The 15,795-nt window shown below is 31.3% G+C and overlaps 1 protein-coding gene across 1 annotated transcript in view; it reads left to right on the top strand.

Moving 5' to 3' along the window:
• The window catches only part of LOC107448185 (uncharacterized), a 44,567-nt gene that overhangs the window by 14,265 nt on the left and 14,507 nt on the right, over positions 1–15,795 (top strand). The window contains exons 6-8 of the mRNA XM_016063300.5: positions 859–1,107; positions 3,883–3,990; positions 13,293–13,407. Coding sequence (XP_015918786.3) covers positions 859–1,107; positions 3,883–3,990; positions 13,293–13,407 — 472 coding nt within the window. The remainder of the gene's footprint in view (positions 1–858; positions 1,108–3,882; positions 3,991–13,292; positions 13,408–15,795) is intronic.

Below are 15,795 nucleotides of genomic sequence, written 5' to 3'. Positions count from 1 at the left end.
TAACATTGATTATAAGTTTAAACTAACAATAATTAAATTAAAAGCAAGGTAAGTTTGTCAAATTAGCAACGACTACATTTAAGTTACCGTTTTTTATTTAATTACGACTTGATTCTGATTTTGTACGAATGCTTTTCTGAATCACCCGTCCCCAAAGGGTTAATAAATAGGCTTTATAAAGACGTCACTTTTGTTTTCGTTTTTTTTTAAATCTTTATTTGGTATTATCCTCAATTTATGAACATAAGTGTGTTTACATTTTACATTAGGAGAATTTATAAAAACAATATTTTGACCATTCCATGAAAAATCCCAGTGATAAATTATTACAGAATGTCTTCACGCGAGTGAATAAATATTCAGAACATTTAGAATACGGTATTCTGGAGCTGTTTATCAGTGAACTTCCTTAACCCTTTCGCGCCGACTGTCACAAATACGTGCCAGCATAAAACCGTGTCAATCAGGGTAAAAAGATAAAACTGGTAATCAAAGTATTTCTTTAGCAGTTCATTTGAGGGAGGAGTTATAATTGATTGATTTTTTTAATTCCCCATTACTTTGTTCAAAATAAAACTATTTAGTTGAATTAACATTGATTATATATATGATTAAACTAACAATAATTAAAGTAAAAGCAAAGTAAGTCTGTTAAATTAGCAACGACTACATTTAAGTTATCGTTTTTTATTTAATTACAACTTGATTCTGATTTTGTACGAATGCTTTTCTGAATCACCCGTCCCCAAGGGGTTAATGCCTGTTACAAAATATTCAATCTTAAGATTCATAAGCTGTTTCTACACATATTTGTTTTATTTTAAATAATAAAAATGTACAAAAATCATTTTTATTTAGGAGAACTATAGAAAAAATCCGTCATTGGATACAATTTTGTCTGTGATGGATGAGTATCTATATGAAGACGAAACATTCGAAGGTACCATTACTCAATGGTGGCTGTTTCGGAGAAATATATATCTGGAAAATCTTGTAGATAATGGGTGTTCTTATTATCGCTACAACGGATCCTTGACTACACCACCCTGCTCAGAGAATGTCACATGGTTGGTTTGCAAACCAATTAAATATGTTAAAAGATCCCAAGTACGTATTTTCTTTTCATAATATACAACAATTATCTTAACAAGAGCTCTCAAAGGAAAAATTCTACTTTTTTTACAATACTTCAGTGGCAATAAAATTTCGATAGAGTAAACAAATCTGTTAGGATTTTGTATGCAATTTTAAAATATCAGAGATTAAGTAATAAAAATTTTAATATAAAGCAAAGAATTTTAGCTAGGTTTTTAAAACATAATAGCTCTCTTAACGTAAAATAAAGTTATTTGCCAGCAGTTTAGAACATCGCGATTTAATTAACAGGATTTTTATTTTACGTAAAAGACTTTGTGTGTATGTAAGACCAAATGGAGATTATAGTTCACTGCGTGTTGATGAGTAAGAGATATAGGACATTATGATGTTGCTTCATCACACGTGCATCAAAATTCTACTCCTTAATTGCTTCAACCTAGTTTCTGCATTTCTTGTACGAAATGTTAGATAAATTAAATCAACGTATTTTTCTCAGTTTTAGTACATTTAACCGCGATTTCATTTTACCATTTAAAGTCGATTGATTGATTTTTATTTCGATTCCTTTCTGCTTAACGGTGACCGAGAGGAGGTTTGCTCTTCTTCGCGAGCTTTCTTGACGTCAGTTGAGAAAACTACCTTGTGAGAGAACTACGTCTCTCTCGACTTTAAAAACTCTTAGGTGCTCACCTTCCTGTTGAATATCTCAGATTTCACCCTTTTTTTAAAGGTTCAATATGGTAATAAGAAAAACTAGACTCAGTGGCACAACTGTCCATAGAGGGCCTAGGCCTACTGTGCCCATCTCAGTTTTCTTGACCTTGGGCTTTGGGGTGAAGGAGCAAATGTTCCGGTTAGGTGGTCAGCAGAGCGCGTAACCCAAGCATGCTTGGTACTCACTTATCGACCCACTGAAGGGATGAAAGGCTGAGTCAACCTTGCCCGACCCGAGGATCGAACCCAGGACCTGTGGCACGGGAGCGCAAAGCGCTACCACTCAGCCACCGGGCGTCACAATATAGTAATACATTTAAATTAAAGTTTATCTTTTAAATTTTTAAATCACATTTTTATTTCAATTTCAAAGTTATCCGATTATGATGCGCAACATGGATGGCGACACGCGTGCCTGTCGCCAATAGTTGTTGAGTTTCCATAGTAACAGTCACCAAATAAGATGATTCTGATGTTTACATATTCCTGTAGTTTACAACTCGATTCTCGTTTTTCCTTTAAAAAGAGAAGCCTCGTATGATCCAAAAATTTGATCCAGAATTTGTGTCCCACCTGAACAAGTGAATGCCATCTGTAAGGGGAGTCATCCACATCCATGAACCAACCAATATGCAGGAAAATAATTAAAAGAATCTGAAATAGGAATTGTTTTTCTGTGATAACTGCATCTACCATAGCACCGACCAATGAACCTGGAGATCCTTCTGGAACAAGGGATCAGAGCAACCTTTTAGAACACCGTTTCCATTTGTATTTTATAATAGTAAATAGACGATCACAAGACAAAATGTTTCTTTATTTTCACAGTATGCTGCAATAGTTAAATTTCATTAATATTTTGATCTATCCTTTTATGAAATAATTCCTCTTACAAATTTTATTCACTTTTTAATTAAATTCCACATTTTAATTTTAATCTGCCTGAATAGTAACAATACAATAGACATTAATGTTCATTTTACCGAAAAAGTTATCAAAGAAATTCATGCTAAATGGGGGCGTTATGTTTTAGTTAAAGTAGTTGTATGTTTAATCACAAATAAACTCTTTCATATGAAATGTAGCAATTCTGGCTATAATAATTCAACAAATGTTACAAACCACAAAAAAAGTGAAACTAATTGCTTTTAAAGGTTTAGTAACCACTATACTTTAAACGACTAAGAGGTGAACTATGTCACTTCGGTTAGAATGAACTGCCAAAAATTGTGTTTGCATGTGTCCTGTAAAGCTAAGTTTTGCAATAGAAATCCGAAAGGGTCAGCTTTCACTTTAACACGTTGTCTTATGTCAGCTTTCACTTTAACACGTTGAATGTCATGGGGGTGACCGGCGAAGCCAAGGTTATTAGAAACACATAATTCGAGGAAACTTTTTAATATTTTTATATTATTAACGTTACTAAAATGGTATGAAGAAATTAATGCAATATAGAACACACATAAATAGTTTTACTTATATACACAGAGTTGCCAACTTGCTTCGGACAGCAAATACATTTTTTCGAGTGGTAATTTATTAATTGTGATTCTTGGTTTAATAAATTCAATTTATTAGATTTTTACCCACCACTATTTCTAAATAATTGTTGGCTTATATAATTCTCCACTTTGAATCAGATACATCATGCAAAACATTCCTAAATGTGAACAAAATTATTCCAATATTTGCGAATTTTAGTTATTTACCGTTTTTTTAACTTATTTTGGCGAGTTCGGAGCAGTTGGCATATCTGGATATATCATGAAAACCCTTTAAACAACTACCAGAATCTATCAAATTTGCAAATTGAGTTTGCTGTTATTAACCGTTTGATCAGACGGGCAAGCCATGTAATATTAGAGTGGCGTTCATCATGTTAATACGTTGCTTAAGAAAGGTACATTTTGTAGCTTTTATACTGAAGCGAGAAATGCGTATAGTGAGTGCAGACAGATAATGCCCTACAACAATAAATATTGAAATAATTGTGCCACAAGATTTTGCTTAGGAAAAACAAACTTGTTCTGAACTACGTTTTATGAAAAAACTTCTTTATTTATTTTTTAGATGAGACAGCTCTACTCATTGTATTCCGTAAGAAGGGGAACTGACAATGAAGATAAATGCCATCTTATCAACAACTATCGACCGATTCAACCATTAAATGGACGGAAAGTTTATGCATAATTCATAAACAGATGATAAAAACTTGAAAAATTACTATTTAATATACAATTTGTAATGCATTAAAAATGTGTCCATTATATAACTGAGAAAAATGAGATCCTTTTCTAACTTGTGTTTTTCAACTGTGTTTTTAACTTGAGAAGAACTTATAATCATAGGCGTAGCGTGTGAGGGTGGGCACATTTTATTAGAAAACTTCATTTAGTTTAAGTTGTATGTACATGTTACAGTTATAGTGTATAATTCAGTTATTTCTTAGAATAACTAGGTATTTCATGAAATAACTAGACAAATCAGTTAAAGTATATAATAGATTTAAAAAAATGTCATTCTGTCTAGTTATTTTATGAAATAACTAATGATAGACCCTTCAAACTGAAAAATAAACAATCCCAAAGCTATTTTATAAATTAATGGATCATAAATAGCTAGAATCTCTTGAAAATACATTTCATTCCCAATTCGAATGTTTAATTGATAAACAATTAGGATAAACAAGTGATATAATTTATTATTGCTCATATTAATAACTACGTCTAAAAGCAACTTGATGAAGAGTTGTAAAACAGCTGTTCAAAACTGACTAAAAGCAGCTGGAACGGGTTCAAAGAACTTTCGAGAGCCGTATTTCCTACTTTTACGATCAAGTTATCATTATTCTATAGAATACCTAGCTAAGTCGTGGAATTTGATAATTTTATAAACTTTAACTGACTTGTCTATTTGTTTCATGATATACATAGTTTTTGTATAAAATAAAGGATATTGCACTTTAACGGTGACATACATGCAGATTTTTTTTATATGTATGCATATTTATGTATAAATGTATGTATAAAATTCAAGACAAGTTTTCTAAAAACAAAAAGTGCGCCACCTTATGCTACCCTTGTGCTTTGTAATGTCCTTATAACATGTACCAATTAATAAATTCTTTGGTTAACAGACTATATTTTTTATTTCTCTCTTTCTTAACTTAATACTGTCACATTCTTATTGAATCCAGTATTAGGGTTTCCAATTGGCTTAGAATAAGAGCATTAATACAGAGGAAAATAAAATGTGAGGACCATTTTATGTTATTTTGTAAAGAAAATACATAAAAATTAAAACTCTTTTTATCACATTTGTAGCTAAAAAACTTGTGTTACAGAATTTTTTTAAAGCAAATGCTAAGGTTTCAAGAGAATTGGGTGACGTAAGAGTAGTTTTGAAATCCAATAAAGGTTTCGCAATAAAAGGTGATACATTATAAAAGATACAAAGGAAAGAAATTTAAAGGGTGATAAGATGAATACTGAAGAATCATTTAAATTATAAAAAATTATGATTTTCGAAGAACATTCAAAGGTATAATAAGGTTGATATAAAGAAAATTAATTTATAATGAATTGGAGATTTTAAATTAATATTTTAAGTAAAAAAAGTAGGATGTGGGAGAAAGAATTAACTCCCTCTATACGAGCCGTATCTCCGCATCTCGGAGAAAGAAAGGAGAAGGTGCACCCCTTGGTGTAACAAGCAAGTAGGCTAGAGAAAGATCTTAAAAAATTTGGAAAATCAGATAAGAGAGATTGGTTTCGTAAGCCCCCTTAAAAAAATAAATAAAGAAAAAAAAAGCGGTAATAGAGGGGTAACTCCTCGCAGGAAGTGCAATGACCGCGTTGACCAGTGAGGAGGAGCGAACAGAAAGTTAATATACTTTTTGAAAAGAAAAGTGAAATTTTGTTAGGCAAGATGTTTAAAGAAAATTATATGTTTAAATTGAGAAAACAAAACCCTAATTTAAGACAATTATTTGGAAAATATCACATGAAATAAATTTAAACTGTAATATAAAATAAGGAAAGAAAGGTTTAAAAAATAATAAAAGACTAGGAGGCTTCGCCCCCTGCTCGCTGGCGTTCGCCAACCCCCGGAACTGCTTTCGCAGTTCATTTCGGATTGCTTCGCAATCCGATGCTCGCTTTGCTCGCTCATTGGATACGTTCTTAACGTCTAGCTTTTGTATACTTTTTTGAACACTGAAGTTCCGAAAACTTTTCACTGTAGAAAATTCTAAACCAGTGCATTTCAATATTAATTTGAAATTGCAAACAGTTCACATATTTTTCTTAATCACACTATTCTAAATTTCAGTTGTTGAGAAAAGTAACTGTTGTAAGTTTTGTTTTAAAGTCTTTCCCACCAGAGGGCTAAAACCATGTGTTGTAAAACAATATGAAATAGTACTGAACGCTGGATGTAAAGCATCGGCTTCGATGAAGATAATTTTGTGAGAATGTTTTTGATAATTCGGTGAGAATTCACCCGATTAGCCATATCATGCTCACTACGTGCTCTTGCGTGCCGAAGCCTATCAATTAAAAGTGAAAACTGTTGCCAACGCGAGAAAAGAAATATCATCGGTTATATTGATGCATACGTACGTATTAGCGTTTTATATAATATAGATTAGATACAAATAAAAGAGTAAAATTGTCACATTACGAAAAGTGTACATGTGACACAGAGAAATACAATTTAAAGCGAAAATAACTTAAGTCAAAAGAACACTAAGAAAAAACACTGGAAACAGCACATCTATACATAAGTACGTTGTGAAATAGCTTTACTATTAGAAAAATCTTCCTACTCAATTATTATTTTACTACAATTTTTTAATATTGTTTTCAGCAATTTTGCAGCAATACAATTATTATTTTTTTTATTTCCTATGAGCTGCACAATCGGTCTTGCCGATGAGCAGACCTAGTGCGTTCTCCAGAGGTGGTATCCACTCTTTCAGGACCACCACAATGGGTGAGATACCGTTGGTCATGATAATTTGGACATCTAGTTTCTGCCACACTAGATGGCAGCACCGAGACTCTATCTGGATGCTAAAGTGCACTAGGAATTTAAGCAATACAATTATAAAGCAATCAATAGGAAGTCACTATGGAAATTAATCTTAGCATTTCTCAGTCTATTTTACTATTTTACCGCAAAATTCTATCCGAAGAAGTACACGATTCATTACGCAACGATGAAAAGATGTCTGTATAAAAAAGGGATAGGAGATCTACCCTTAATGTATAATTCAGATGTAGTACCGATAAGGTCTATCCGATACTTTTGCTACAGGTTTGGATAAGTACGAACTTCCTTTTTTACTATTTTGCCGTGTCTCTTTAACGTAAAACATTACCATTGAGTCAAAGAGTAAATACTCTTACACTTTCTTAAACACAATTTTTTAAAATAGTTTTCAGCAACATTGCAACGATATAATAATAAGACAATCAATAAGGAGTTAATCAGAAAATTAATTTTAGTTTTTTGCAGTTAATTAAGTGATCTACTGAATTTACGAAACTTATTAAGTGTTCTATATTAAATCTACTGCAAAATTCTATCCAAAAAAGTACACACTCCATTACACAATGATGAAAAGGTGTCTTTACAAAAAAGTGATAGGAGATCTACCCTTAATGTACAATTCAGATGTACCGGTTCGGTTCATCCGATACTTTTGCTACAAGTTTGGATATGTATGAACCAGAGTTGGCCGTCGATTACAGTAATCGATTACAACTGTAATTGATTACAGATAATTACAGCTATGCAATCAATTAATTGTAATCACGATTACAAGTAATCGCGCTTACAAGTAATCAAGTTAGTAATTCAGTTTACTGGCCACGGAGTGTTCGGGACCTATCAACAAAAATATTTCAAAAAATCAGCTTCATGCAATTACTGTGGAGTGAGACAGGACATTGATCATCTACTTAAGCACTGTCCAAGATTCCGGGCACTTCGTGGAACCCACATGAATAATTGCGAAGAGGAACATCAATTCTTCGCTATATTGACCTGCAGGAAAATTGTGACTCAAATTATTAAACAAACCCTCGAGGACATTCTAGCCCCAGATCAACTGACCCCAGTCATGAACCAACAATAGAGCATGTCATCGTTAATTTTTACTAATCAACTTTTAGCCTTACATTTTGAATTTTTATCTACTTTTGATTTTAGACTTCATAGACTTCTAGTCAGACTTTTACTTTTAGACATTTACTATTTGGACTTTTAGCTTTCATTGATTTTAGTTTTGAGATTTTTTATCTCTTGTTTCCTTATTATTATAATCATTTAATTCTCGACATTTACACCGGCGCTATTGGGTTTCATTGCCTTTAACACATGTTTTTAATTGTCAAACTTTATTGTTAATCCACTTTTAACTGATCACCACCACTGTCATTTGGCGAAATTTTACTGTAACTTTAGTTTTTAGAGAAATTTTATTGTAATAATTTTACTTTTATCTCCGTATACCCCCCTGGGGTGGGTCGGAGTTCAACCTTCTTACAAGTAATCAAAATTTTTAATTACATCAGAGAAGAGCGAAAATGTAATCGATTACATTTTTCAATTACAGTAATCAATTACTTGTAATCATGATTACAACTTTCAAAAATTTTTGATTACAGCTGTAATCATGATTACAATATTGATTACAGTAATCAATCACTTGTAATCATGTTTCCAAGTAATTGCGATTACAAGTAATGACAACGAAAACTATTACTGGTAATTATGATCATAAGTAATCAAAAAATATGATTACATGTAATCATGATTACAAGCAATTTGATTACATGCAATTGTGATTACTGGTAATCAAACTTTACGATTATATACTATTGTATACTATATGCAAATTCATTATGTAAGTATGTATGAGATTATATATTTTTATGAACATAGAATGTACGCACAATTTGTGATTCCTATATATAGAATGTATGCACGAACGTTGTTTGTACGTACAATATTCATAATTATATTGTAATATACTTAATGCAATTCGTATATGCTTAGCACATATAATTATGCCTTTATAATACATGTACGCATGTATATTAGTTTGCACAAAAAGGCAATGTTTTGTATCTTTGTATACATAGAAAATATATGTATGAACGTATATGAAAATAATGTTTATACGTTTGCATGCTTTTATGTACTTAAGTACATACATTGTATAAATTTGCGATAATAGCAGGTATATGCAATGTGCGTATGTATATAAAATTGCGCGTATTTACGTACAATATGTGAGAATGTTATTTAAAGGTACAATATATGCACATAGTTGCGTAAATAAAATGCATACATGTACATTGATATGTACATCGATATATGCACACGCAAAGTATGTACTTATGTACAACGTGCGTATGTACTTGTATAACTACATACTTTGTTAATACTTATGCGCATGTAATGTATTAATGTACAAAAAAAAATAGCTATATGCACAATGTACGTATGTACATACAGCGTGTACATGTACATAATTGCAAGTGATGTATAAATACATGCGTACATTTAAATATATGTAATTACAATATACACATACTTTGTGCATACATTAAAAAACTTTATCTAAGTAAAGTTATTATCCAAGTTAGTATCATTATTATCTAAGTAAAGTTATGTTATTAAAGTTATAAAGTTATAAGACCTCATATTTTTTAGAAAGCAAACGATAATTTTATTTTAAATTTCCAAGTATTATTTCTACACATTTACCGTTTTTTTTTGCCATTTAAAAAATTTCTATGAATCAGGCATTATGTTATAAAAAAAATAAATCTATATTGTCAAACATTTCATGAAAATACCTGAAAATAATTTTTTTATTCAAAGAATTTCAAAATGATATAGAACAATTAAAGCTGAAAACTAAATTTAAATATCGTTTGATTTTGTCATTTAACTTGTTTGAGTCATTATAAGTTAACTTACATGCACTTTATTCATTGCATTATACACATATTTAGACATAAATGTAATGTACATATGTATACGTGTAATGATGTACGCATGTACATACATTCATGCATTGTACATGCATATATAGTACATATGGATATGCATACAGGGAGCATACGTGCATTGTACATGTGTAGATACATTCATTGGACATATATACATTGCACCATATGCATAGATAGGGATAGCATGCATGTACACATGTAAAATTTGTACGAAAGAATTATGCCCAATATATTCATGCACATATGTACGCTATACGCACACACATATGTACATTATATGAACACTATATGTTCATCCTATGTACATTTTAAGACTGTACAATATATGCATCTCAAATGTGTGTATGTACATACGTTATGCATGTCGAATGTATGTATGAATATGTGTAAAATATAAATACGCCCAATGTACGTACAATCGTACACGAATGTATTATGAATATTTGGATACATGCGTTGAACATGAACATATTGTGTATATGTACATCCATACATTGGACATGCATATCATGCACATGTATACATACATATATTGTACATACTACATATATTGTGCATACTGCATATATTGTACATACTACATATATTGTACATACTACATATATACCTATATTGTACGTGCATACATATATTATATTGTTCATGAATAAATCGCACATGCATGCATGGGAGATACATTGTACAGACAATGTATGCATGTTAGTGCAAGCAACAAGTACTTGTATATACATGCGTACATAAACATAGATATATATTTTACATGCACAAATATTTGCATAAAATGTATATATTCATTGTGTATATATGTACATGTCTACTTTGTTTGCACATACATACGTAATTATTAGCTATATACATACGTACATATATTTTATACTTACAATATAAGTGCATGTACATGGGTGTGAAACTGTACATGTGCATGTACATGTTTGTGCACTAGATAAAATCATATGCACATACATTTTAGTTACATTCATTTGTACGTATACAAATACGTACAAATTGCTGTAAATGTAAATACATGCAAAATGTATCATTATGAAATACATTATACTATCTACTGTAAAATATAATCATTTATAAGAATACAATAGCCTTGTAATCGTGTATTTAGATTACAAGTAATCACAATTACATGTAATCATGATTGCATGTAATCATATATTTTGATTACTTGTAATCATAATTACCCGTAATCGTTTTTGTTGTGATTACATGTAATTGCAATTACTTGGAATCATGATTACAGTTGTAATCAAAATTTTGATTACAGCTGTAGTCAAGATTACAAGTAATTGACTACTGTAATCAAAATTGTAATCATGATTACAGCTGTAATCAAAATTTTTAGAAAGTTGTAATCACGATTACAAGTGATTGATTACTGTAATCGACTATGTAATCATGATTACAGCTGTAATCAAAATTGTAATCACAATTACGAGTAATTGATTACTGTAATTAATATTGTAATCATGATTACAGCTGTAATCAAAATTTTTGAAAATTGTAATCATGATGACAAGTAATTGATTACTATAATAAAAAAAATGTAGTCGATTACATTTTTGGCCAACTCAGGTATGAATATCCTCTTTTACGCTTCTGCCGTATCTCTTTAACGTGAAACATTACCATTGAATTAAAAAGAGTAAATACTCTTACACTTTGTCTTATAAAAGAAATTTTTTACATTACTGTAAAATGATCATGAAAAGTTTGTGAATAGCCCTTCCACTGTTGTTAGCTTTCTTTTTTTATTGCATTTACTTCACACATTGCGTGTGAGCAAATTTTCTAAAGAAAATTCTATTGTGTTAATTAGCCATTGAAAGCCATTAGTTATTGTGTTAATTATCTATTCCAGCTAAAAAAAAATCTCTACTGTTAATATTTATTCCAACCTATTCCCCGCTGACTCTACGTTGTGATCTAAATAGTACCTTCTTAAAAAAGGTGGTAGGAAATTAACATTTAAGTTAAGATGATAACTACGGAAGTTTCCACTACTTTAGCTTTAAAAAAATTGACAGAGGGTAATTTCAGATCATGTTTGATAACTGCAGTTATCTGATAACTGCAGTTTGATACCACGTGAAGACTTATTTGTACGTTAACTGACATCCGCGAGACATGCTGTGTGTGTGCTGGCGTCAGCACGTTTGATGACCGACCCAATCAACGTTAAATTACCACTGGCTAACATTCCAATGACCTGCATTAGGTTAAGATAGAAAGCTCCCACGGTTGACCCAGGACCACTCTCGTCTTCTCGATTGGGTTCAAAATTACAAGGCTACAGAGTTAAACATTGATAGTCGCAAACTCTCACGCTGGCTATAAAGCAAAATAAAATAAAAAATATATTTTGAATGCGCTTAATATGCTTCGTAAGTCAATTGCAATAACATTCATAATGCTTGACAAATCTCCAAATATAATGCTATGTAGCACTTATATTACAAAATACAAACATAGATTACATAGCTTACCGACATGCAATGTACGCACTTCTTGGCACAGTGCACCATTCAGTGACCTTACTTCAGCCTGTGACTTGCTGTAACGAGATGGTAAAAAATATTGCAATTATTTATTTTAATTAAAATTGCAAAAGCAATTGAGTCTATGAGAGAACGACATTTAAAAAAAAAGCATTATAACATTATTCTTTCCTATCTATTACATTGCTCAATACAAAAGCACTGTATTTTTCTTACTTATCGGAATTTTTCTCTACCAGCTTTTGTCCAATGTTTTAAACTAAGCATTATGTAGAATTAAACAATAAATAAAAAATAACAGCTTTTTGAAAATTCTCCTTGAGAATTACTTTAAGTCAAGTTATTTAAGTCAAGTCAAGTAGTAAGTCAAGTTATGCATATACAAGAAATCGAAGGTCACTACTATAGCAACATAAACGTTTCATTGCTCAACTTTAAACATTCGATATTAAGTAATACGTACTCTTTTTATGTATGTATATTAAAATATTGATAATTAGGAATACTTAAATGTAAACTATTGTACTATCGATTAGAGTTGTATTAAAAATATTTTTTTTAATCTTTATTCCCCCAAGAATTACGTTTTAAAGTAATATATATTTATAGTTAATGATAATAATAAATTAATGATAATAATAAATTAATGATAATACTAATGGTAATGGTATAATTTAGATTCAAAATGTGATAAATATTTCCTATTTCCTAATTATTTACAATGAATGGCGAAAAAAAACGATTATAATTTTTTTCTAAATAGACTTATTGATTGACTATTCTTGAAGGCAAAATTCAAATTCAAAGGCGTTCAATAAATTTTCTATCCGAAGTAAAAGTATAATTACTCATAATATATATGTGTTTCTGCCTATAAAAGGAAAATATAATTGAGAGCAATTTCACTTTCGAATTTAAGTTATCTCTGCCACATTTCAAGTTTTAGTAGTCATTTGAATTTATATCATACTTTTTCAATTTCCAATTGATAAACTGGAGAAAAAAAAGTATCATGCAGTTAATGATTTTGATAACAGTATTTTGGTGTATCATATCCTCTCTGCGTAAGTATTTGATTTTTTTCTCTTAGTCTTAATACGTTGCGTGAGTGTCACGTCAGGCATCTATGATCGACGCTGAAATTTCCGTTTATACCGCTGACTGATTACGTAAAAAGCTAAAATACTTACATTGTCTTAAGTATTTACTGAAAATGCATTTAAAATTTACTTAATATTTGTCTATTACAAACTAAAATTTTATTTATATCAATATGATGTTCGCATTGCTATACCTGAATACGAGTGCTTCTAAATTGCGAGAGGCGCTCAGAGTGTCATAAACGATAGAGTAATGACTCTAAAATTAATATCAATTTGATTTTATTTTGTATTTACATATTTTTTTGAATCCTATTCAACGTATCTTGTATTAGTTATCTCCGCAATAGAACTACATTGATGGGCTATAGACAAGAGTCATGATCTTAACACGTTCACGCCGGGGTGACCCACCGGTGGGTCACGCTAGATTTTCTCCTCTTGGCGGCGTACCGGAGTTAAAACTGGTAACAATAAATTTCATTTTTTAGTTTTTTTCCGGGAATAATAAAAAATCTATAACTACCAATTGTTTTTAACGGGTTGCAATTCTTATATTGAATTGCTTCTTCGCCTTGACAAATTTCCTTACAGCGAATTGTTATTGTTGAGAATAGATTAACTCCTCCCGAATATTATCTAATATTGAAATAGTTCTTCTACCAGTATTTTCACTTTTCCCGTACTAGTATTTTCACTTTTCCCGGCGTGAACATGTTAAATGACACTATTTCACTCAAAACGAAATTGATAATTCCAATTCGTATTGAAAGGACAATTAAGTTACATTTCAAGGCGCTTTAACCCCTTGGGGACGGGTGATCCATAAAAGCATTCGTACAAAATCAGAATCAGGGTGTAAATAACTAAAAAACGGTAACTTAAATGTAAGGATTGCTAATTTGACAGACTTACTTTGCTTTTACTTTAATTATTGTTAGTTTAACACGTCTTTTCTCATCTTGGCAGCGCACCGGAGTAAAAACTGGTAACAATAAATTTCATTTTTTAGTTTTTTTCCGGGAATAATAAAAAATCTATAACTACCAATTGTTTTTAACGGATGCAATTTTTATATTGAATTGCTTCTTCGCCGTGACAAACTTCTTTACAGTGAATTGTTTATTGTTGAGAATAGATTAACTCTTCCCGAATATTATCTAATATTGGATTAGTTCTTCTACCAGTATTTTATCTTTTCCCGTACCAGTATTTTCACTTTTCCCGGCGTGAACGTGTTAATCATACATAATCAATGTTAGTTCTAAGTATAAGTAAATAATTTTATTTTGAACTAAGTAATGGTGAATTAAATGAATCAAACAAGACAGAGCTTCATCTGATAAATCATGTAGGGAATGGTTTCGACGTTTCAAGAATGGTGAATGAAGAATAGTTTTGTATACTATGAGTTGCTACAACCAGGTGATTCCATTACGGGTTATCGGTATTGGCTACAATTGATTTGTTTGAGCCGTGCATTACAAGAAAAATGGCCGGAATATGAGCAAAGACATGCCAAAGTTATTTTTCTGTTTAATAACGATCTGCTTGATGTCGCAAAAAATTATCTGGAAACGCTCAAGTGAGATATTTTACCGCACTCGCCCGATATTGCTTCCTCTGATTACTGGTTTCTCCGACGGATGCAGCACGATTTGGCAGGTCACCAGTTCACTTCGTTTGCAGAAATCGAAAATTGGCTCCTAACTTGGATCGCCTCAAAATACGAGACAATTTTTCCAGATGGAATTCGAAAATTGCCCGAGAGGTGGGAAAAAGTGGTAACCACCGATGGACAATACTTTGATTAATCTGTTCATTCATTTTGTTCTGAAATAAATGCATTTTTGATCGCAAAATACCGAACCGAACTTAATTTGTACACCCAAGGAAATTACGTGATCCTACATTTATATAATTTAATTTATTTGCACATAGTGGTCGATAAAACCTTTTTTAAATTTGATACATTATTCCAAATATTAATTTTTGTTATATTTCATACAATTTTCTTTGCTCTTACTGTTATTGTTTTGCGTCGCACTAAGCTACACAATTGACTATTGGCGACGGTTTGGGAAACATCACTGAGGATGATCAGAAGACATGCCATCGCTATTTTTTGATCCTCTGTAAAGGGGATTGTTCCCTACCTCGGTATCCCAAAGATCTGCGGGCGAAGTCGAGCACTTGACGATAGAACAGTTTAACGAGGACCAAAACTGGTGTGTTTCAAGGTTGTCAAAGTGGTCACCCACCCGCACATTGACCGCAGCCAGTGATTCTTTACTTGATTGTTCTACTGGAAACCGTGTCTTAATGATCAGTCCACAGCAGAACTCAATTTTA

This window comes from Parasteatoda tepidariorum, chromosome 5 (genome assembly GCF_982258835.1).
Source record: "Parasteatoda tepidariorum strain Cologne lab strain chromosome 5, Ptep-v5.0, whole genome shotgun sequence".
Lineage (NCBI taxonomy): Eukaryota > Metazoa > Arthropoda > Arachnida > Araneae > Theridiidae > Parasteatoda > Parasteatoda tepidariorum.
The sequence above is the reverse complement of the archived record's forward strand: the minus strand, read 5'-3'. Positions and strand labels throughout refer to the sequence as shown.